Source organism: Pongo abelii, chromosome 1, assembly GCF_028885655.2.
Source record: "Pongo abelii isolate AG06213 chromosome 1, NHGRI_mPonAbe1-v2.0_pri, whole genome shotgun sequence".
Taxonomy (NCBI): Eukaryota; Metazoa; Chordata; class Mammalia; order Primates; family Hominidae; genus Pongo; species Pongo abelii.
Window position 1 is genome coordinate 227,645,448 of NC_071985.2, and position 24,414 is coordinate 227,669,861.

At 51.9% G+C, this 24,414-nt stretch overlaps 1 protein-coding gene across 1 annotated transcript; it reads right to left on the minus strand.

Annotated features, from left to right (window-relative positions):
• Positions 1-164: 164 nt before the first annotated feature.
• On the minus strand, positions 165-24,350 carry TAS1R1 (taste 1 receptor member 1). The gene is made up of 6 exons (XM_002811558.5): positions 24,160-24,350; positions 8,746-9,052; positions 4,538-5,299; positions 3,304-3,516; positions 2,861-2,981; positions 165-1,261 (listed from the first exon to the last, which is right to left on the minus strand). Exons 1-6 carry the CDS (start codon positions 24,348-24,350, stop codon positions 330-332), a joined length of 2,526 nt encoding a protein of 841 aa, XP_002811604.4. The 3' UTR covers positions 165-329.
• Between the last annotated feature and the right edge of the window lie 64 nt (positions 24,351-24,414).

The following is a 24,414-nucleotide window of genomic DNA, read 5'->3' on the forward strand; positions in this document are numbered from 1 at the left end:
TGGGATGCGGAGACGAGGCCTCGCCCTGTTCTTTTGGCGCTGGGCCCGCCTCCGGAGTTGCCTAGCAACGTCAATCTGAGCGGCCAGGCTTTTCCAGGCTCTGGGTTCAGACTTCAATCCGCTACACCTCACCCTCTCCCCCTACAGGAGACCAGATACGCATTTCACTTCTTTATTGGCAACCTGTAGCCTGGTCTAGGCTCTCTCGGGCGCTTACACGTCCCAACCCCAGACTGCGGTGCCCAAAGTCCTCCCGGACACCCCCGGCCTGCTCGACCTTCGACCCTCAGGGCAGAGAAGGCTGCCAGCCGTGCCTGCTGACCCACTGGTCAGGTGGAGCCGCAGCGCCTCGTGTAGTCCTGAATGGAGGCCTGGAAGTGCTCTGTGCTGTTGAGGTCTGGGCGGCAGAGGATCACGTAGCACTTAGGCAGAAAATACCCGCCGAAGCCGCTGCCCAGGCTGCTCAGCCCAGCCATCATGTTGGCCGCAGGCAGGTACTTGCCGTCGTAGACGCTGGCCGTGGTGAAGAAGGCGATCCAGGACACGAAGTTGAAGAGCAGGCTGAAGGTGACACATTTGGCCTCGTTGTAGTTCTCTGGCAAGTCCTTGCCCAGGTAGCTGCAGGCAAAGGCACTGATGGAGAGGAGGCCATTGTAGAGGAAGGCCAGTATGAAGCCCAGGGAGTTGGCCTCTGTGCACTCAAGCATCACCAGATGGGGGAAGCGCTGGTATTCCCTAGTGGGCAGTGGGGTCCACACCACCAGCCAAGTTAGACAGATAAGCAGCTGGACCGCTGAGCTGATGATCACAAACAGGCCAGCACCGTGGTTTTGGACCCAGGCATGGTAGAACGTAGGTACCTTGATGGAAAACTTGAAGATGATGATTAGTTGGAATGAGCGAACTGTCAGGCAGGACAGGAAGGTGGTGAAACCAAGGGCAAAGAGGGCCTGGCGCAGCAAGCATGCAGGCCTTGTGGGTTCCCCAAAGAAGCCATAGAGGCTGCCACTACCTGCTGCCAGGGAGCCCAGCATAAGAAAACACAGGCGGCCCCCTGCTGACCTCACCACAGGGGTGTCTAGGTGCCAGGCAAACAGGCCAGCAGTCCCAAGCAGCAGCAGCAGCAGCAGCGTGTTAGCTGCCAGCAGCACCCAAGAAGTGTGCTCATGCAAAGCCAAAAACACCACAGTGCGCGGGAAGCAGGTCTGGCTTCCCTCAGGTGCCCACTCTTCTTTCCCACAAGGCTGGCATCTGTAGAGGTCTGAAAGGGAAGGCCAAGAAGGTTCCTGAGAGCCAGATGAGCAGAGTAGGAATAGGAAATAGGGGCCTGCAAGAAACTGGGAAAATTGTACCGGGGCAGCTAGACTATACTAGGCATAGTGGGATGGGGGTAGCCGGGAGTGGGGCCTGAGGCCAAGCATTTTCTCAAAATGCCTGTGTTAATTACAGACTCTGGAGACACACAGGTCAGTACTGTATGGCTCATGATCCCATGAGGGTTTTGCAAACCCTAGGGAGGACCTTAACCTGGTAGCTCTGCCCACATACCAGAGAGGCTACGCTCTGACGGGAGCAGCCTGCTCCCAAGGGAGGGCATTTTAACCCCTCTCTCTTGCCAGCATTTCCATGAAGCACTTTCCTGAGCTGCTGCTCTGTGGTTTCTCTGAGTCCTGACCCTCTGAGGACAGAAGGGAAGTATTCCTGTCCCTACAGAGATGGTGAAAGGAAAGAATGTGGCCCCTGGACACCAACTAAGGACCTGAGTCCTTAGCTACCTGATTTGCTCTCTGTTCTTGACCTTACATTTCTGGATGGGGAATGCTGTTTTTTTCTCTGCTGCAGACACGCTAGTATCTGTATTCAGGCCAAGCTGTTCAAGGAGCTAGCTGTCTTTGGCATGGGCAACAGAAGGGACAGTAGGACAAGAGGGCACAAAGGGAACAATAGCTACATTCATTTAGAGAAAGAGGTTGAATTCAGGATACGATTGCATTTGTAGGAGTTGTGATGACAGCTCTCTAACAGAGGACACACCTCAGTCTAAGGCTTTCAGTTGGCTAATTCTTTGTTTCTTTCTTTCTTTTTTTTTTTTTTTTTTTTTGAGACAGAGTTTTTCTCTTGTCGCCCAGGCTGGAGTGCAGTGGTGCAATCTCGGCTCACCGCAACCTCTGCCTCCCGGGTTCAAGCGATTCTCCTGCCTCAGCCTCCCGAGTAGCTGGAATTCCAGGCACACGCCGCAACGCCCAGCTAATTTTTTTTGTATTTTTAGTAGAGATGGGGTTTCACCATGTTGGTCAGGCTGGTCTCGAACTCCTGACCTCAGGTGATCCGCCCGCCTCGGCCTCCCAAAGTGCTGGGATTACAGGCCTGGCCTCTTTTCTTTTCTTTTTTTTTTTGAGACAAAGTCTCGCTCTGTGGCCTAGGCTGGAATGCTGTGGCACCATCTTGGCTCACTGCAACCTCCGCCTCCCGGGTTCAAGTGATTCTCCTGCCTCAGCCTCCCCAGTAGCTGGGATTACAGGCACGCGCCACCACACCCAGCTAATTTTTTATATTTTTGGTAGAGATGGGGTTTCACCATGTTGGCCAGGCGGGTCTCGAACTCCTGACTTCAAGTGATCCACCCGCCTCAGCCTCCCAAAGTGCTAGGATTATAGGCATGAGCCACCGCACCCAGCTGCTGATTCTCTTGATCAGAATTCTGTCTGGTAGCAGGTGTCCTCCAACCTGAAGCTAACTGGCAGCCCAGTGACTGGGCCCTGGTTCTGGGGCAGGGCACATGGGGCCCAAGGGAGGCCCTCCCTCCACCGTGCAGCCCCCGGGAGTACTGGGTAGCTCGCCTGCTCCATTGCCCACTCACCACTCTTGTTGAGGAAGGTCCCAGCCCCACAGGGCACACACTCAAAGCAACAGTGATGGAAACCCATAACCACTCGCTGGTGCCCTTCAAGACAGTCGCTGGAACACACAGACTTAGGCACCTGTAAGAAGCCAGAGGGACCACACATAGGGGCCCAAGTCAAAGGACAGCTCACATGTGGAACAGAAAACAGAATCTCTGTGCATCTGCCCTCAGGGCTCACTCCCAGGGCAGGGCCCCTGGTTGTGTGAACTTCCGCCCCAGCGCATCTGCACACTCGCCTACGGAGCATCTTCCCTGCTTCCCTGGCCAGGATGTGTAGAGTGGTGGCAGCTGGCCCCCTGGGGTCCCCCTCCTGCTCCCTGTACACTGTGTCAGCATCACCCCCAGGCTCTAGGCTGCCCATAAGGCAGTTACCTGGTGAGTAGCCACATCCCCATTACCTGGTTGTCCTTTCCGTGCCACTGGATTTTGGTCTCATTTATGTTTAGCTGAACTGGAGACCATGTGGAGGAACCGAGGACCGTGAAGGTCCACTTGGGTCCATTCCAGTCCCAGGCAATTATGTTATAGCTACTGAGGGGATCTCTGTTGTCATTAAACGTCACAGTGTCCTTGTGTAGAAGGAAATTCACCTTGTGGATCTGCTCCAAAAGCTGAAAGAAACGCATATCATGAAGCCACCATAGACGGCACAGACCCACATGGTCCCAGAAGCAACGGCCTGGGGCCTTCCTGGGTTTCCATCCTGGTGGTTTCAGCCCATCAGGAAGGTCTAGTCCCTTCCTTCTTAGGAAGCCCCTCAATCCTCCCCACCAACCTCCTGAGAGGAGGCCTCTGACAAAGGCTCCTTTACAGACAGTTTTAGCCCTGGATCTTGTCACTTGACACTTCCAAGACACAGTGGGTGAGAGAAGGCAAGGATCAGAGAGAAAGATCTGTCTAAGAGAAGAGACCTAATGCCTGTAATCCCAGCACTTTGGGAGGCTGAAGCAGGAGGATCACTTGATGCCAGGAGTTCGAGACCAGCCTGGCCAACCTGGTGAAACCCCATCTCTACTAAAAATACAAAAATTAGGCCGGGTGCGGTGGCTCACGCCTGTAATCCCAGCACTTTGGGAGGCCGAGGCAGGCGGATCACGAGGTCAGGAGATTGAGACCATCCTGGCTAACATGGTGAAACTCCGTCTCTACTAAAAATACAAAAAAATTAGCTGGGCATGGTGGCAGGCGCCTGTAGTCCCAGCTACTTGGGAGGCTGAGGCAGGAGAATGGTGTGAACCTGGGAGGCGGAGCTCACAGTGAGCCAAGATCGTGCCACTGCACTCCAGCCTGAGGAACTGAGCAAGACTCCATTTAAAAAAAAAAAAACAAAACAAAAATTATCCAGGCGTGGTGGTGGGTGCTTGTAATCCCAGCTACTCAGGAGGCCGAGGCAGGAGAATCACTTGAACCCAGGAGGTGGAAGTTGCAGAGAGCCAAGATCACATCACTGCACTGCAGCCTGGGTGACAGAGCCAGACTGTCTCAAAAAACAAACAAACAAACAAACAAAAAACCTCAAGTTAGTGGCATTTATCGCCCCTTGGCATTTAGAGTGACCGGAGAGTGCCCACTCTGCTCGTCTCAGGATTGGCTGTTCTCCCTGACAGGAGGTGCTGGGGTGGACTCTCTTACCTGCCAGGGGTAGACTCGGCCCCTGGAACAAGCTCCAGAGGCACAGCCCAGGAGCTGGTGGAGGCCATGGGCCACTGCATACACAGCCCGGTACGCGTTGTAGGCAGAACTCATGGAGAAGGCTTTGAGCTTGGGCATCTTGTGTGCCGTGAAAGCTTGGCATTCTCTGCAGAGCTGATTGCTGCTGCACCAGGAGCCCTTGTGGCAAGGCCTAGGGGCCCCCTTGTCTGCCCGGGCATAGGCTTCTTCAAACGCCTTCAGGCCAGGGACGGTCCTCTTCTGGATGGCCACGCCCAGCACCGTCCCAATGCGCTGGATCCCCGGCACCCCAGTGATGTGCCTGGAGAGGGCCCAGGCTTCTGAGGCGACCCACACCTTGCCAGTCAGGTTGGCCAGCACCACGGACTCGAAAAACACCCTGGCCAACTGCCGGCTGGAAAAAACGACCACGACGGTGGCCCTGGCCTGGGCCAGGTGACGCATGAGGCACTGCATCCTCTCATCGCCCACCTGGGCAGAGAAGGGCATGATGTCCTTGAAAGCAATGCAGATCCCCTGACCAGTGGCCTGGTTCTCCAGTGCCTGCACCCCTAGCTGCCCATAGTCGTCACTGCTGCCAACCAGAGAGATCCAGGTCCACCTGAACTTCTGCAGCAGCAGCACCATGGTCTCCACCTGGTACTTGTCGTTGGGGATGGTACGCAGGAAAGAGGGATACTGCCGCTTCACGCTGAGCGTCTCGCTGCTGGCTGCATAGCTGATCTGTGGGAGGTCCCGTTCAGCCAGTTCAGTGGCATCAGTCTCCACTGAAGGCCCCCCCAGTGCCTGGCCCTGTGCTGGGTGTGGGGATACAGGGAGCACGGGAGACCAGGAGAGCACCCCTCATCCTGTGAAACTGACAAATCACCTGTGAAGGCTCCACTGGGGCAGGTTCTGGGGGAGGGGTGGGAATCTGCCTGGGGACAAGGGGTGAGGGGATGCATTCCAAGCAAAGGAGACAAAACCTGCATAGGAGTGAAATAGTCCCGTGTATTTGGGGACCTTCAGGGACTTCGGCTGGAGGCAGTTTGCAAGGAAGAAGAGAAGCATGTGTAGGTCAGGGCAAAAGTTAGGTCAGTGGCCTGTTAGGAACCGGGCCTCACAGGAGGAGGTGAGCAGCTGGTGAGTAAGTGAAGCTTCATCTGTGTTTACAGCTGCTCCCCTCCTGTCAGATGAGCAGCAGCATCAGATTCTTGTAGGAGCGAGAACCCTACTGTGAACTGCACATGTGAGGGATCTAGGTTGCACGCTCCTTATGAGAATCTAATGTCTGATGATCTGTCACTGTCTCCTATCACCCCCAGATGGGACCATCTAGTTGTAGGAAAACAAGCTCAGGGCTCCCACTGATTCTACATTATGGTGAGTTGTATAATTATTTTATTATATTAATACATTATGGCTGGGCACAGTGGCTCACACCTGTAATCCCAGCACATTGGGAGGTCGAGGTGGGCGGATCACGAGGTTAGGAGTTTGCGACCAGCCTGGCCAATATGGCAAAACCCCATCTCTACTAAAAAATACACAAATTAGCCGGGCGTGGTGGTGAGCACCTGTACTCCCAGCTACTTGGGAGGCTGAGGCAGGAGAATTGCTTGAACCCGGGAGGCGGAGGTTGCAGTGAGCCGAGATCACACCACTGCACTCCAGCCTGGGCGACAGAGCGAAACTCCGTCTCAGACAAACAAACAAATATATAAATATATGTATAAAACAATGTAATAATATAAAGTGCACAATAAATGTAATGCACTTGAATCATCCTGAAACCAACCCCTCAGACACCTGTCCTTAGAAAAATTGTCTTCCACGAAACCAGTCCCTGATGCCAAAAAGGTTGGGGGCCACTGCTGTAAGCCACAGGGAGTCCCTAAGGATGTCCGCAGAGAAGTGCCATGTTCGGACTTGCATTTTTTCTTTTCTTTCTGAGACAGAGTCTTGCTCTGTCGCCCAGGATGGAGTGCGGTGGCGTGATCTTGGCTCACTGCAACCCCCGCCTCTTGGGTTCAAGAAATTCTCCTGCCTCAGCCTCCTGAGTAGCTGGGATTACAGGTGCCTGCCACCACGCCTGGCTAATTTTTGTATTTTTAGCAGAGATGGGGTTTCACCATGTTGGCCAGGCTGGTTTCCACTCCTGACCTCATGAGCTGCCCACCTTAGCCTTCCAAAGTGCTGGGATTACAGGTGTGAGCCACAGCGCCCGACCAGGACTTGCATTTTATGAGCATATCTCTGACTTCAGTGAGGAATAAGTTGGAAGAGATTCAAGACTAGAATCAGGGGGAAGCCTTAGGACACTGATGGAAGAATCTAGCTGAGGGGTGATGCTGGTCTGAATTCCAGCTGTGGCTGTGGCAGTGGAAAAGGAGGCCAGAAAGGATGAAAGGTGGGGAGCAGGGCAAGGAGAAGCGGCAGTGGGCAGGACTCCAGGGTGATGGCCACTCCATCACTACCCTCTACCAAAGGGTTGGGGCTGATACAGGAAGAAAAGAGGCTTTTGTTGTGTAGGGAGGTAAGGTCAATCTGGGCCTTGCTGGGTCCGTGATGTGGCAATGTTGGGCCAGCATTAGGGGCTCAGATCAGAGGGGAGGGGACTGAGAATGGGAGGTTAAGCCACGAGCCCACAGCCTGCCTGGGAACTGGAAAAGGGGAGGAGAGGAGGGCGAAGCCTGCTCCGGGGAATCACCTACCTTTTCAGAGGAAGTGGGGCAAAAGGAGAGAAGGGCTACAAGTGAAAGCCAGGTGGGGGCAGGGGGCTGAGGGGGGCATAAATTCCAAGGAAAGACTCTCATAGGAGGAATGGTCAAAAATGTCACAAAGGGCACGGTGGCTCATGCCTGTAATCTCACCACTTTGGGAGGCCAAGGCAGGTGGATTGCTTGAGCCCAGGAGTTCAAGGCCAGTCTAGGCAACATAGTGAGACCTCTATCTCTACAAAAATATACAAAAATTAGCCAGGCATGGTGGCACATGCCTGTGGACCCAGCTACTTAGGAGTATGAGGTGGGAGGATTGCTTGAGCCTGGGAGACAGTGAGCCAACATTGCGCCACTGCAGTCCAGCCTGAGTGTCAGAGTGAGACTGTATCTGAAAAAAAAAAAAAAAAGAAAAAAAAATCACAAGTCACCTAAGATAAAGAAGGACTGCAAAGTAGGATTTGGAGACCTAGAAGGTGGCCCAGCTCACAGCAAAAGCAAGAGTGGTGGGGACAGAATCGGGCTGAGGGGCAATGAGGGCAGGGAGAGGCCAACAGGAAGCTCCCATGGGAAGGGGCAGGGAGTCAGTGCTCAGGGTAGAGGGCCTGGAGGAGGGAGAGGGATGAGGGCAACCACAGGCCAGGCAGGAACCCATGAGGAAGGATCCATAAGCCAAGGAGGGGCTGTGGTCCAAGGTACAGGGCAAGAATGAGCACAGAGACAGGACTGACATCAGCAAGGTGAGGCATGTCAGCACCTCTGCACCAGGAGGGAAGAAGGAAAGGCAGGCAGGAGAGACTGGGATGATGTGGAGCAGTCTATGGGGTCGGAAGCAAAGGGTGTCCTTTTTTGGGGGGAGGGTGGAGGGGACAAGGTATCACTCTGTCACCCAGGCTGGAGTGCAGTGGCGCAATCTCGGCTCACTGCAACCTCCACCTCCCAGGTTCCAGCAATTCTCCTGCCTCAGCCTCCCGAGTAGCTGGGATTACAGGCACACACCACCACTCTCAGCTAACTGTTGTATTTTTAGTAGAGATGGGGTTTTGCCATATTGGCCAGGCTGGTCTCAAACTCCTGGCCTCAAGAGATCTGCCCAGCCTCCCCAAGGGATTACAGGCATGAGCCATAGCGCCTGTCCAGGGTGTCCATTCCTAACAAAGGCAATGGAACCTCTGGAGGGAGGAGGGAAGTGGAGGGCAGCAGGGGTGCAGCTGAGTGGCAGTAGTTCCCAAGGAGAATGGGTTTTCCCATGAGAGTGGAGGCAGGGATCTGGAAGCAGCTCTGGAAAGAGAGGAAGGCTGGGGCAGGAACCATGCTGGGCAGGGACCCCTGACTTGTGACTAAAGACCAGTGACCACCCAAGAGATCCAGGGGGGCAGGCAGCCTTGGGGGAACAGCAGCTCTTGCCCACATGCCCCAACCCAGACTTGCCTGAAGGGAGATGGGCAAAGGTCTGAGGCTCCAGCTTACCATGGGCACCAGGAAAGGGCTCAGCAAGGCGGCTGTGGTGGCAGCACGGTTGGTGCTGTCAGGCCCAATCACTGCCAGCACCGTAGGGGAATAGTGGAGAAGGTCTCCTTGGAGCTCTATGTGGTGTGGCCCTGGCAGGGAGAGCACTCTCAGCGTGGCATACACATTGGCAGAGTCAGAGCACACATCATACAGCTGGTACCCCAGGGTGACGTTGGGCAGCAGGGCCGTGGAGTTGTTTATCTCCTCAACCCCAAGCCGCATAGCCTGGAAGAGGTGGTAGCCATGCTCATTGAAGCTACCAGACCTGTGGAGAAAGCCAGTAAGAGAGAGCTGAGAAGGACAAGGCCCTGCTGAGACCGTCTGGCCTCCTAGACTCTGAGGCTTGGGGGCAAAGGGAACCTTTGAGGTCATCGGTCCAGTCCCCCAAACCACAACTTCAACAAGGGCTCTGAAGCTCAGTAGGAGGAACAAGCTGGCCCTGATGGAGAAACTTATTAGCATCGAAAAGGTCCTGAGGTCCTGGAGCAGAGAAACCTGCTACATTAGTCAGTGTTTTCCATGGAGAGAGAGAAAGTGAGAAATTTAGTTTAAGGAATTGGTTCACATTGTGAGGGCTGGCAAGTTCAAATTTTCCAGGACAGGCCAGTAGGCTGGACATTCTGTAAAGAATTGATGTTACTATGCTCTTCAGTCCTAAGGCGGTCTGGAGGCAGAATTCCCTCAATTCCCTCCTTGTGCAGAAACCTCAGACTTTTTTTTTTTTTTTTTTTTTTTTGAGATGTGTTAGGGACCCAACCCAGCAAAGGCCCTCCGCCAAGGCAGATGTTCCCCTCGCCTTGTTTTTCTCCATCCCCTCCTTTTCTCACCACCTGCAGGCCCTCTGCCAAGGCAGATGTTCCCCAGCTGTTGTTTTTTCCCCTAACATCTGCCCATCAACCAGGATGTGGCTCTACCCAGAAACAGCCCCCACTCCCTCCCTAAAATATACTTACACCCCCTAGTCTGTAAGCCCGGGCTGCTGCCTCCTCTGATTGCTGTGGAGCAGCCCAGCAGGTTAATAAACTTGCTTGCCTGACTTTGGGTGTACTCATTCTTTCTCTTGGCTAACCTTACATTTTGGTGCCAAAACCCAGGAATGGGTAGGCTCTGGCCGGGCATCCCTAAAGGACTCTTTCTCTCTCTCTCTCTCTCTCTCCCTCCCTCCCTCCCTCTCTCCTCCCGGGCTGTGTGCTAGAGCCTTTCCCCCTCTCATCCCACCTCTCTCCTGGCCACCCTCCCCTTCCCGAACCTGCCAAAGACCCAGAGGATTTCTCAGACTCTCCCACTGTTGGCAACCTCATTCATCATTAGAGCTTCTGTGAGGGTGAGTAAAAGAGACTTGCCATTTACCCAGAATCCTTGACTGTCTCTGAATTCCTGAAAGACCCAGCGCTGGGCCAAGGGCTTCCTCTGGCCTCCAGGCCTCCGGTTCCTCCATTTCAAGGATGCCTGTCTCAGTGGCTACCTCCTCTATTCCAGACAGAGCTTGCGGGACACAAGACGCCCTCTCCCGCCATCCTTGTTGACCGGCAGTCTCTTCTTCCTCTGCCTGCCCCACTCCATTCACCATAGGAACTTCTCATTCTATGCTTCCTAAGACCACCCCCCTTGGGTGTCTTCTATGCAACCTCAATGCCCTTGGCCTCCATTCAGAGGTCCATCCTAAGAAGCTGCTTTTCTACTGTAATACTGTCTGGCCTCAATACAGATTAGACAATGGCTCCCAATGGCCTGAAAATGGCACTTTCAATTTCAACATGCTTAAAGACTTAGACAACTTTTGCCACTGCAATGGGAAGTGGTCCGAGATTCCTTATGTTCAGGTTTTCTTCACTCTCCATAGCCACCCTTCTCTCTGCCAGTCCTGTTCTACTTTCCAAATCCTCCTCGCCCACTCCAAACCCAACTCACCCTCTGTCACTCTTCCTACAGCCCCAGTCGATGACTCCTCTTCTTTTAACCCCACCGATTTTCCCCATCCTCGCCACCATCATGGTCCTCCATTAAGCCACCCCAATCCCCCACCTTACATCCCCATTCCTGTTCTGCCCCCTTCTCCCCCTCTCTCCAACCACCCTGCCTCTGACTCCGAATTTTCGCCGTCTCTACCCCTTACCCATTCTCGGGCCCAACATGCCCCTCAACCAGCCCCCTCACTTCCCCTCCGGGAGGTGGCAGGAACTGAGAAGATCGTCCGTGTCCATGTCCCTTTCTCCCTCTCCGACCTCTCCCAAATTGAAAAACGTCTCAGGTCCTTCTCCTCTGATCCCGATACTTATATCAAAGAATTTAAATATCTTACTCAATCTTATGAACTCACTTGGTATGATCTCTACATTATCCTCTCTTCCACACTCCTTCCAGAAGAGAAGGAAAGAGTGTGGCTTGCAGCACAGGCACATGCCGCCAATCTTCATCAGCAAGATCCTACTAAGCCCGTAGGAGCCGCTGCTGTTCCCCAGTAAGAGCCTTCCTGGGAGTACCAACCCACAGACCCCAGCCGGGCATCCCATAACCATATGATTACCTGCCTCAATCCAGGCCTTAACAAAGCTGCCCATAAGGCTGTAAATTTTGAAAAACTTAAAGAAATTTCCCAAAAGACAGACAAAAATCCTTCCCAATTCCTTTCCCACCTTACAGAGGCTCTCCAAAAATATACCTGCATCAACACTGCCTCCTGAGAAGGAACTATTGTTCTTTTTTTTTTTCTTTTTTGAGACGGAGTCTTGCGCTCCTGCCCAGGCTGGAGTGCAGTGGCGTGATCTCAGCTCACTGCAAGCTCCGCCTCCCGGGTTCACACCATTCTCCTGCCTCAGACTCCCAAGTAGCTGGGACTACAGGCGCCCGCCACCACGCCCGGCTAATTTTTTTTGTATTTTTTTTTTGGTAGAGACGGGGTTTCACCATGTTAGCCAGGATGGTGTCGATATCCTGACCTTGTGATCCGCCCACCTCAGCCTCCCAAAGTGTTGGGATTACAGGAGTGAACCACAGCGCCCGGCTGGAACTATTGTTCTCAATACCTATTTTATCTCCTTATTTTATCCCCAACACCTGGTGTAAACTTAAAAAGGCTGAAGATGGCCCTCAAACCCCACAACAAGACCTCCTTAATCTGGCTTTCAAAGTCTTCAATAATAAGGATGAGCAAAGTAAATTAGATACAGCCTAAAGAGATCACGCTAAATACCAGCTTCTAGCTGCAGCTGTCTGTCAATCTAGCCATAGTACACAAGGGCACAAAAGACCCGATAGCAGTAATCCTCCCGGGCCCTGCTTTAAGTGCGGCAAAGAAGGCCACTGGGCAAAGAAGTCCTAATCCACAAGTGATGAAGAGCACTTGCCCAGTCTGCCAGCAGACAGGCCACTGGAAGTCTGACTGTCTTCTCAACAGATGGACAGAAAAGCCTGCACCTCAGAACCACCTCCCTTTCAGTGAGACAGAAGGTTTAGAATTGCTTACACTCCCGCAGCTCCTTGACCTAGCCGCTGAAGATGGACGAGGCCCAGGGCCCCCGGCCCCAACTACCAAACTGCCGTCAATGCAGCAGAGCCCAGGGTAACTGCTAGTATCAGGTAAGCCGATCTCCTTTTTTTTTTTTTTGAGACGTAGTCTCACTCTGTCACCCAGGCTGGAGTGCAGTGGCTCGATCTTGGCTCACTGCAAGCTCCGCCTCCCGGGTTCACGCCATTCTCCCGCCTCAGCCTCCCCAGTAGCTGGGACTACAGGCGCCCGCCACCACGCCTGGCTAATTTTTTGTATTTTTAGTAGAGACGGGGTTTCACCGTGTTAGCCAGGATGGTCTCCATCTCCTGACCTCATGATCTGCCCGTCTCGGCCTCCCAAAGTGCTGGGATTACAGGCGTGAGCCACTGCGCCCAGCCGCCGATCCCCTTTGTAATCAATACCAGGGCCACCTACTCAGCCTTGCCTGAATTCTCAGGACCAACTCATCCCTCTCAGTCTCAGTTGTGGGGATTGACAGAATCATCTCACGTCCACGCGTCACCAGACCTCTTACTTGTTCCCTATTCAATACCATTTTCTCATAGTCTTTCTATCATGCTTCATTGACCCATCCCCATTCTAGGCTGAGACCTTTTAGCCAAATTCAAGGCTTGTATCACATTTTCTTGCCTCCCCGAACCCGAGTCCCTCCTACTCCTCTCTGCCAGTCCAGTCCCTGATCCCTCTCCCCAGCACCCACTTCCCACCTCTCTTGTTAACCCAATAGTGTAGGATACCACCATCCCTTCCCTAACTGCTCACCATGACCCCATCAAAATCCAGCTAAAAGGCCGGGTGCGGTGGCTCACGCCTGTAATCTCAGCACTTTGGGAGGCCGAGGCGGGCAGATCACAAGGTCAGGAGATCAAGACCATCCTGGCTAACACGGTAAACTCTGTCTCTACTAAACATACAAAAAATTAGCCAGGCGCGGTGGCAGGCACCCGTAGTCCAGCTACTCGGGAGGCTGAGGCAGGAGAATGGTGTGAACCTGGGAGGCGGAGCTTGCAGTGAGCCGAGATTGTGCCACTGCAGTCTGGCCTGGGCGACAGAGTGAAACCATCTCAAGACCCCTCCAAATTCCCCAACGTCCCCCAATACCCCATTTCTCTAACCCACCAAAAGGGTCTACAGCCCATCGTAAACAAGCTCTGCTCACGTGGTCTTCTTTGACCAACACACTCTCCTTGTAACACCCCCATCCTCCCCATTAAAAAATCAGATGGCTCATATCGACTCGTTCAAGACCTCCAAGCCATTAATCAGGCAGTCCTCCTATTCACCCTGTAGTCCCTAACCCCTATACACTTCTCTCTCTCATCCCCTCCAGTACCACCCACTACACTGCTATTGCCCTAAAAGATGACTTCTTTACCATTCCCCTACATCCTGATTCCCAAAACCTCTTTGCCTTCACCTGGACTGACCCTAACACCCTCCAATCACAGCAACTCACATGGACTGTCCTTCCCCAAGTCTTCAGGGATAGTCCTCATTTCTTTGGGCAAGTCCTAGCCCAAGACCTCACCTCCTTAGACCTTTCCCCCAGCTGTCTTCTTCAATATGTGGGTGACCTCCCCCTCTGTAGTCCTTCCCTAGAAGACTCTCAGACTCACACTATTACCCTTCTAAACTTTCTTGCTAACAAAGCGTATAGGGTCTCCCCCTCCAAAGCACAACTCTCCACCCCAACAGTAACGTACTTAGGAGTCCAACTCTCCCCTGGGGCCAGAGCCATGACCCTGGCACGGGCAGCCTTAATAGACAGCCTATCCCCACCTTCCTCTAAGAGTGAAATTCTCTCTTTCTTAGGACTGGCAGGCTTCTTCAGGATATGGATCCCCAACTTTGCCCTCCTAGCCAGCCCCCTCTATGAAGCAGCCAAAGGCTCTCTAAATGGGCCCCTAAATTCTTCTCACAACATAATCCCTAGCTTCCACAAACCTAAAACCGCCCTTGTGAATTGCCTGAACCCAGGAGTCGGAGGTTGCAGTGAGCTGAGGTGGCACCACTGCACTCTAGTCTGGGCAACAGAGTGAGACTCCATCTCCAAAAAGAAAGCAAACAAACAAACAAACAAAAAAACGCCCTTGTAACCGCTCCTGCTGTATGTTTACCTGGCATTTCTCAGCCCTTCACTCTCTACACAGCCGAGAACCATGGAATAGCCCTTGGTGTCCTTGACCAACAAAAAGGAACCCTCCTTCTTTTGCTCCCGTAGCTTACCTTTCTAAACAACTAGACAATACCACTCGAGGATGGCCAACTTGCCTCAGAGCTCTAGCAGCAGTAGCCACCCTAGCCTTAGAAAGCAAAAAACCAACATTCGGTCAAGACACCACCGACAGCCCACATAATCTATAAGATCTTCTTTCCTCCCGAGCACTAAGTGCCCTTTCTCCATCCCGCATCTAACTACTTCATGCTCTCTTTCTTGAAAACCCTGAGTTCTGTCTCTCCAAAAGTGCTCCCCTTAACCCTGTATCTCTAATTGCAGTATCTTTCTCTCCTCCCACCCACTCCTGTACTGAGATGCTTAATCACCTGCAGCCTTATTTCCCTAATATCTCCCATGAACCTCTCCTCAACCCTGAAGTTATCATAGAAATTCTAACATCTCTTCACCAATCCTTCCATATCGGTGCATGCCCCCGTACCTACTCCTTCACCCTTATTTCTCCTCCCCTCACCTATTCACCTCACTAAGAGACATAACCTCCAACTGTCGTATATTCTCTGTTACTTCCTCCCAAGCGGCGCTCCGCTCCCCCGATCCCTACACATCAGCTCAGAGGAACACTCCCAGGGGAGGACTGGCAGGTAGACTTCACCCACTTGCCTCCCGTCAAGAGGACAAAATTTCTTCTTACTCTTATAGACACCTTCTCTGGGCGGGTATAAGCATTTCCGACCTCTTCAGAAAAGTCCGCAGTAGTCGCCCAAATTCTTATAGCAGAAATCATCCCTGGATTTGATCTCCCTTGCTCCATACAATCAGACAATGACCCTAGCTTCATCTCCCAAATCACTCAACAGGTTTCTCAGTCCCTCAGCGCCTGGTGGCGCCTCCATATCCCATACTGACCCTAGTCATCAGGAAAAGTTGAAAGGGCAAATGGCATCCTTAAAACTCAGTTAACCAAACTCACTCTTGAAGTCCAGAAACCCTGGACCTCCCTTCTGCCCATAGCCCTAGCCTGCATCAGAGCCAGCCCAAAAGCACCCTCCTTCCTCAGTCCATTTGAGTTAATGTATGGACACCCTTTCCTCTTACAAAACAGGCCCCCTTCTAACTCTCAGCTAGGAGAATACCTCCCAACACTCTCTCTCATCCACCATCTCCTCCGCGAACAAGCTGACCAGGCCCTCCCAAAACCCCATGAAGGCTCCACGACCAGACTCTCCTTCTAGGAGAACATGTCTTCTTAAAAACTCAACCCAGCCAGCCCCAGGTCTAAATGGGAAGGCCCTTTCCAAGTCATCCTCACAATCCCCACCACAGCCAAACTCTCAGGACATGCTTCTTGGTACCAACTTTCTAGATTAAAAAGGGCTCCTACGACTAATCCGCCTACAAGTGACCCACCCGCTGCCTTCCGCCGATTCTCCAGTACTCTCCTTGGCCCAACTAAACTCTGCCTCATGCCCGTCCCTAAAGAAGACCCTCAAACAATTCCCAGACTCCTCCTTCTCCTCCTGACAATCGCAAGTACATTCCTGATTTCTCTCAAATGCCCTGTTCCTGCCTACCTTGCCACTTCACTCTCTTCATCCTCTCCATTTGCCAAGACATCTCCTGGTTTTAGCCCCAAATTCCCACTCTCGACTCTCTTTTAGAGTGGATAGATGACGTCCTCTTTCAAGGCACCCTGTGTGACTTTTCCCCAGATGAAACACACTTATTTACTTTCCTACTTACTCTTTGCCTATCTACCTCTCCTAATCCCTTGGCTGCCCCACGTAGCCACACCTCCCCTTTCCAATAGTACCCAGCTACCTCTACAAGACCCTTAGCTTAACTCCCTCCCCACTAAACCAGTCCAACTCCATCCTAGCAAAAGACTGCTGGCTCTGTATCTCCCTATCAACTACCTCCTATGTTGCCACCCCCGTTCCCTCAAAAGACTGAGTTCTTACTAAGTTAACCTATCACCCCTGTTATGAAGGAAAAAGCCCCTTACAACTTTTAGACATGCAGTCATTGGCTAAATTTTCTATCATAGATATGACAGAAAACTCTCTGACAGGGCGCATAGTACAACTTTTACTCTTCTGTATCTCCAGTCTTACCCAATATACAAGTAACGACAAGCCCATTCATGGCCCTGTGACCACTGGCACCGGTCTGACTTTCCAAGCCCCTGTGTGTATCCAATGCAACCTGCCCTCAGGTCTGACTTTAGGTCACCTACTGTCCCATGAATGTAACCATACCTTACAGCTTCAAGCCCCAAACGACCACCAAAATTTTAAGGTCACCCAAACGGCCCAATTTAAACAACTTGTCCACTTTTCAGGACCCCCAAAAGTCACCACCAGCTCTTTACTAAACAATCGAGATTTTGGAATGGCAGACATACAGGCTGTGTGGCCACTCACCCATGGACCTCTTGCAGCACGGCTCCCCTCCCTGCCAAATGCCTCTTTATACCCTCTTTGAATTACTCTTCCAAATGGCTCCTGGTAGACACAAAATGATTCTTTCTCCAGTGGGAGAATAAAACACCAGGAGCCACTCCAATTATTCCTGCAACTCCTTTTCAGCCACTCACTGGAGCCGCCTTAGCAAGCACTGTAGGCACGTGGGAGGATGAAAACAATAAACTCACATGCTGTTTCAATATACATAACCAGTTCTCTCTGCCCAGCCAAGGTGTATTTTTCTTGTGTGAAACCTCAACCTATGTCTGCTTCCCTACCAATTGGACCAGCACCTGCACCCTAGTCTTCTTAAGCCCCAAAATTGACATTGCCCCTGGAAATCAGAGTTTACCAATCCCTATTAAAGCTCAAGTCCGTCAACGCAGAGCCGTACAGCTAATACTCCTGCTTATAGGACTAGGAATTAGCACTGCAACAGGAACAAGGATAGCAGGCTTGTCTGTTGGGAGAAAAGCTGAGTGTTGGGAGAGAAGCTGAGGCAGGGTTTGCATGTCTGACATAATGTAAAAGAGTCTTGGAACATGTCCAGGGTCCAGGGTCTAAAACCCCCCGTGGCCTGGCCAGGCGCGGTGGCTCATGCCTGTAATCCCAGCACTTTGGGAGGCCGAGGCGGGCGGATCACTAGGTCAGGAGATTGAGACCATCCTGGCTAACACGGTGAAACTCCGTCTCTACTAAAAATACAAAAAAATTAGCCGGGCGTCGTGGCAGTCGCCTGTAGTCCCAGTGACTTGGGAGGCTGAGGCGGGAGAATGGCGTGAACCTGGGAGGCAGAGCTTGCAGTGAGCCGAGATCACGCCATTACACTCTAGCCTGGGCGACAGAGTGAGACTTGGTCTCAAAAAAACCCAAAAAAACAAAAAAACCCTCCTGGCCTTTGGAATGTCTCTAGACTTGCTGGCTCCTTGCTTCTAGAACTCCCATTATCTCAAGTAGCCATATGTTTCAAAGAAAATGCTACACCAGCACAGCTGTAGCTCATTCACTTGATACAGCGCTTCCTTTCAACCCCCACATCCTCACCACCTGTTTCTTTGTTTAATCACCAATAAATAGTGTGGGCTCCCAGTGCTCAGGGCCTTCGCAGCCTCCATACTAGAGTTGGCCTCCTGGTCCCACTTTCTCTCTTGTCTTTTCTTATTCCCACTTTCTCTCGTCTTTTCTTATTCCTTTGACTCCGCTAGACTTAGTAGCCCCCACGGCCTGGTGTTGGGCGTGATCACCCCAACACTTGTCCACCTCTCTGTCCTGCTATCACGCTCTCTCAAAAGATCTCTCAGACAGCCCACAAGTCATAGCTGAATCCATCCTTACTCTCCAATCCCAAATATACTTTTTTTTTTTTTTTTTGAGACAGAATCTCATTCTATCGCCCAGGCTGGAGTGCAGTGGTGCGAGCTGGGCTCCCTGCAAGCTCCACCTCCCAGATTCAGGCTATTCTCCTGCCTCAGCCTCCCAAGTAGCTAGGACCACAGGCGCCGCCCGCCACCACGCTAATTTTTTGTATTTTTAGTAGAGATGGGGCTTCACCGTGTTAGCCAGGATGGTCTCGATCTCCTGACCTCGTGATCGGCCTGCCTCAGCCTCCCAAAGTGCTGGGATTACAGGCATGAGCCACTGTGGCCGGCCCCAAATAGACTCTAGCAGCAGTGTCAATTCAAAACCGTTGAGGTTTAGATCTCCTCACTGCTGAAAAAGGTGGACTGTGCATCTTCTTAGGAGAAGAGTGCTGTTTCTATACTAACCAGTCAGGACTAGTATGAGATGCTGCCCGATGGTTAAATGAAAGGGCTTCTGAAATCAGGCAGCGCCTTTCAGACTCCTGGCCCCAATAATTTTGAAACCCCTAGGCACCCTGGCTAATGCCCCTCCTAGGCCCTGCCATAACCCTTTTTCTCCTTTTAGCATTTGGCCCTTGCCTCCTACATCTCCTTACCCAGTTTTTACAGGGCCATATTAGAGCCTTCACCCATGGGACAGTACAAGACATGATGCTACCTCAGGAATACCAGCGGCTTCAAGAACAACCATCCCAACCCCACAGCCTTTCTCCATAAACATCGCCCCTCTTTTTTTTTTTTTTTTTTTGAGACAGAGTCTTCCAACTCTGTCACCCAGGCTGGAGTGCAGTGGCGTGATCTTGGCTCACTGCAAGCTCCGCCTCCTGGGTTCACGCCATTCTCCTGCCTCAGCCTCCCGAGTAGCTGGGACTACAGGCGGCCGCCACCACGCCCAGCTAATTTTTTTTGTATTTTTTGTAGAGACGGGGTTTCACCATGTTAGCCAGGATGGTCTTGATCTCCTGACCTCGTGATCTGCCCACCTCGGCCTCCCAAAGTGCTGGGATTACAGGTGTGAGCCACCACACCCGGCCAACATTGTTCCTCTTTAGCTAGAAGCAGTCAGAAGGCAATGACACCCCTTCCTATTACCTATTAAAGGATGGAATGTTAGGGACCCAACCCAGCAAAGGCCCACCGCCAAGGCGGATGTTTTCCCCACCCCTTGTGTTTCTCTGTCCCCTCTTTTTCTCACCACCTGCAGGCCCTCCGCCAAGGCAGATGTTCCCCAGCTGTTGTTTTGCCCATCGACCAGGAATTGGGTTTACCTAGAAACAGCCCCTAGGCACCCCTGCTCCCTCCCTAAAATATACTTATACCCCCTAGTCTAAGCCTGGGCTGTTGCCTCCTCTGATTGCTGTGGAGCAGCTCAACTGTTTAATAAACTTGCTTGCCTGACTTTGGGTCTGCTTGTTCTTTCTCTCGGCTAACCTTACAAGATGGAGTTTCGCTCTTGTTGCCCAGGCTGGAGTACAACAGCACGATCTCGGCTTACCGCAACCTCTGCCTCCTGGGTTCTCCTGCCTCAGCCTCCCGAGTAGCTGAGATTACAGGCATACGCCACCATGCCCGGCTAATTTTGTATATTTAGTAGAGAGGGGGGGTTTCTCTATGTTGGTCAGGCTGGTCTTGAACTCCTGACCTCAGGTGATCTGCCCGCCTTGGCCTCCCAAAGTGCTGGGATTACAGTGAGCCATTGCACTTGGCTTTTTTTTTTTTTTTTTTTTTTTTTTTTGAGACGGAGTTTCACTCTTGTTGCCTTGTTGCCCAGGCTGGAGTGTAATGGCAGGATCTTGGCTCATTGCAACCTCTGCCCACCAGGTTCAAGCGATTCTCCTGTCTCAGCCTCCAGAGTACCTGGGATTGCAGGTGTGCACCCACACGTCCAGCTAATTTTCGTATTTTTAGTAGAGACGGGGTTTCACACGTTGACCAGGCTGGTCTCGAACTCCTGACCTCAGGTAATCCACCTGCTTCGGCCCAGTTGATCCACCCACTTCAGCCTCCCAAAGTACTAGCATTACAAGCGTGAACCACTGCGCCCGGCCAAAACCTCAGGCTTTTTTTTTTTTTTTGAGAGGGAGTCTCGCTCTGTCGCTCAGGCTGGACTGCAATGGTGTGATCTCTGCTCACTGCAACCTCCACCTCCAAGGTTCAAGCAATTATCCTTCCTCAGCCTCCCAAGTAACTGGGATTACAGGCACCTACCACCATGCCCAGCTAATTTTTTTGTATTTTAGTAGAGACAGGGTTTCACTGTGTTGCCCAGGCTGGTCTCGAACTGCTGAGCTCAGGCAATCCACCCGCCTCAGCCTCCCAAAGTGCTTGGATTACAGGCATGAGCCACTATGCCCAGCTCAGGTCTGTTGATTTAATTGTTTACTACATCTAAAAAATAGCTTCAGGCTGGTCATGGCGGCTCATGCCTGTAATCCCAGCACTTTGGGAGGCCGAGGTGGGTGGATCATTTGAGGCCAGGAGTTTGAGAGCAGCCTGGCCAACATAGTGAAACCCTGTCTTTATTAAAAGTACAAAAATTGGGGCTGGGCGTGGTGGCTCACACCTGTGATCCCAGCACTTTGGGAGGCCGAGGCGGGTGGATCACGAGGTCAGGAGATTGAGATAATCCTGGCTAACATGGTGAAACCTGGTCTCTGCTTAAAAAAATACAAAGAATTAGCCGGGCGTGGTGGCGGGCGCCTGTAGTCCCAGGTATTCCGGAGGCTGAGGCAGGAGAATGATGTGAACCCTGGAGGCGGAGCTTGCAGTGAGCCAAGATCGCGCCACTGCACTCCAGCCTGGGCGACAGAGCAAGACTCCATCTCAAAAAAAAAAAAAAGTACAAAAATTAGCCAGGCATGCTGGCACATGTCTGTGATCCCAGCTACTTGGGAGGCTGAGGCAGGAGGATCGCCTGAATCTGGGAGGCGGAGGTTGCAGTGAGCCGAGATCACACCAGTTGGCTCCAGGCTGGACAACAGAGGGAGACTGTCTCAAAATAATTTTTTGTTTTTTTAGACTGAGTCTTGCTGGAGACTCTAGCCCAGGCTGGAGTGCACGATCTCGGCTCACTGCAACCTCTGCCACCCCGGTTCAAGTGATTCTTGTGCCTCAGCCTCCCAAGTAGCCATGATTACAGGCACCAGCCACTAAGCCCGGCTAATTTTTGTATTTTTAGTAGAAGCAGGGTTTCACCATGTTGGCCAGGCTGGTCTGGAACCCGACCTCAAGTGATCTGCCTCCCTCGGCCTCCCAAAGTGCTGGGATTACAGGCGTGAACCACCACGTTCAGCCAAAATAAATAAATTAAAAATACCTTCATGGCAACAGCTGGACTGATGTTTGACTACACAACTCTAGGCACCATAGCCTAGACAATCTGACACGCAAAATTCACCACTGCAGCTCACGCCTGTAATCTTAGCACTTTGGGAGGCCTAGCACTATAAGAGGACTGCTTGAGCTCAAGAATTTGAGACCAGCTTGGGCAATGTAGTGAGACCCTGTCTCTACAAAAGTGAGTGGTGGCATATGCCTGTAGTTCCAGCTAGTAAGGAAGCTAGGGCCTCACTGAGGCCCAAGCAAAGCTGCAGTGAGCTATGATTGTACCACTGGACTCCAGTATGAGCAAAAGAGGAAGACCCTGTCTCAGAAAAAAAAAAAAACTAACCACTACACCTGCTTAACCTTGTTTAATTAGTGCTTCTCACCAGGACACTTATGAATGTGTTGAGGGCCTATATGCCTTATCACCCCTCCTTCGGGAACTCCTGTCTGGAGCCCAACAGGAATGAGCCAGGGACAGGATTCAGCCCCGTTTAAAGAGCAGGCTAAGCCAGGTACAGTGGCCCATGCCTGTAGTCCCAGCTACTCAGGAGGCTGAGGATGGAGGATCGCTTGATCCCAGGAGGTGGAGACTAGCCTGGACAACATAGTGAGATCCCAGCTCAAAAAAACATTTTTGTAATGGCTGGCACAGTGGCTCACCTAGAATCCCAATCCTGTGGGAGACCCAGGCTGGAGAATCACTTGAGACCAGGAGTTTGAGACCAGCCTGAGCAACACAGTGAGACCATCTTCTCCACAAAAAATTAAAAAATTAGCCAGGAGTGGTAGTGCATGCCTGTAGTCCCAGCTACTTGGGAGGCTGGGGCAGGAGAATCACTTGAGCTTCAATGAGGCCCAAGTGAGGCTGCAGTGAGCTATGATTGCACCAGTACACTCCAGCCTGGGGGAAAGAGCAAGACCTCATCTCTATAAATAAACAAATAAACAAACAAATACATAAAGTGTGCTAGCCTTTTCCATTTTCCAGCCTCTTGCTTGTTAGAAGGTCTTCCATGGTTTCTACCACTTCTGTCCCCTGAGTCTCTCAAAGGAGGGTTCGTGCCTCCTGCCTGAGACAATTCTTCAGGTATCTGAAGCCAGTTTTCATGTCTTCCCTCCTCCTGCTCTACCCAATCTCTCTTCCCAGCCCATTCTCTTTATCTCTTTATCCAGGTTTCTAGCTGTAGCCCTTCGAGTAGGTCGTCATACACTAGATTTCCAGAAACTTCTTCCTGAGCCAACCATCTCGTGTGCTTCATGGGTAGGACATCCTGCAGCCAAGCCTCGGCAGCATTCTTGGGCCTCTGGGTCTGTGACTTCCACAGTCTGCAAGCAACTGTCATCTTTTTTTTTTTTTTTTTTGAGGTGGAGCCTCGCTCTGTCGCCCGGGCTGGAATGCAATGGTGTGATCTTGGCTCACTGCAACCTCCGCCTCCGAGTTCATGTGATTCTCCTGCCTCAGGCTCCTGAGTAGCTGGGATTACAGGCGCACACCACCACACCCGGCTAATTTGTTGTATTTTATGTAGAGACGGGGTTTCACTATGTTGGCCAGACTGGTCTCAGACTCCTGACCTCGTGATCCTCCCGCCTCGGCCTCCCAAAGTGCTGGGATTACAGGCGTGAGCCACCATGCTTGGCTGCAACTGTCTTCTTTAAAAGAAAAGCAGACTGGGCGTGGTAGCTCAAGCCTATAATCCCAGCACTTTGGGAGGCCGAGGTGGGCGGATCACCTGAGGTCGGGAGTTCGAGACCAGCCTGACCAACATGGTGAAACCCGTCTCTACGAAAAATACAAAAATTAGCCGGGTGTGGTGGCACACACCTATAATTCCAGCTACTCCCAAGGCTAAGGCATGAGAATCACTTGAGCCCGGGAGGAGGAGGTTGCAGTGAGTCAAGATTATGCCACTGCACTCCAGCCTGGATGACAGAGTGAGTCTCCATCTCAAAAAAATTTTAAAAAAAAAGTGTATATATATATATATTTATTTATTTATATATTTATATATACATTTATATATATATATATAAAAAAGAAAAGCAGTAGTTCCCCTCTACCTAGATTGTTGACTTCATGATGCCATCAACCTAATTTATATTTGTTAAGCTCCTAAAGCATCTAATGGGATGTGTCTTCCCTTCCCACCCCATGGAGAACCACGGAGAATCATACTTGTCATCTGGGACTCTAGGGAGCTTTGAACATGGGTAGGAGTGGAGAGAAGATAGAAGAGGGAAAAAGCTGCCCTTGCTTAGGCCTGGCCATCTAGGTATGGTACAAAGCCAAGAACCAGTTTCAATGAAGTTACAATACAACACATTCTAACAGCAAGGGTGAAATAACTGGAAACTGGCCGAAGTGTCTAGGAAGGTCTAGCCAGCACTTAGGTGGCAAGTGGATTGATGGACAAGGCCTGGGGACAGTTCAAGGGGCAAAGGCAGAAGAAAGGTCCTGTTTGAGGATGGCAGCCAGAGGGGCCCTATAGCCAGGGGTCCCACTAAGTGTGGCTCCGCTGACCCCTCACTCACCTGTCACACAGGGTCACCTCGGGTCTGTGCCTCACCTGCAGAGAGCCAGAATGGAGAGGGAACAGGCCTGCCAGGAGGTAATCTCCAGGGAGGGTGAATTCAGGAGAAGACTCCGTGCTATGGCAGGCAAAGGCCCAGCAGCAGAAAATGAGAAGCTGCAGGCCGACCAGGCGAGCTGTGCAGAGCAGCATGCTGGCCAGATACCCACGCCTGGCATGGCCAAGGAGTGGCCTCTAAGGAGGCCAGTTGCTTAAA

Coding starts and splice junctions, on each gene's coding strand:
- TAS1R1 (XM_002811558.5), bottom strand. CDS start 24,350: ATGCTGCTCTGCACAGCTCGCCTGGTCGGCCTGCAGCTTCTCATTTTC. Junction 2,982..3,303: donor GGCACGGAAAGGACAACCAG/GTAATGGGGATG, acceptor GGCTTCTTACAG/GTGCCTAAGTCTGTGTGTTC. Junction 1,262..2,860: donor GACCTTCCTCAACAAGAGTG/GTGAGTGGGCAA, acceptor CTTCCCTTTCAG/ACCTCTACAGATGCCAGCCT.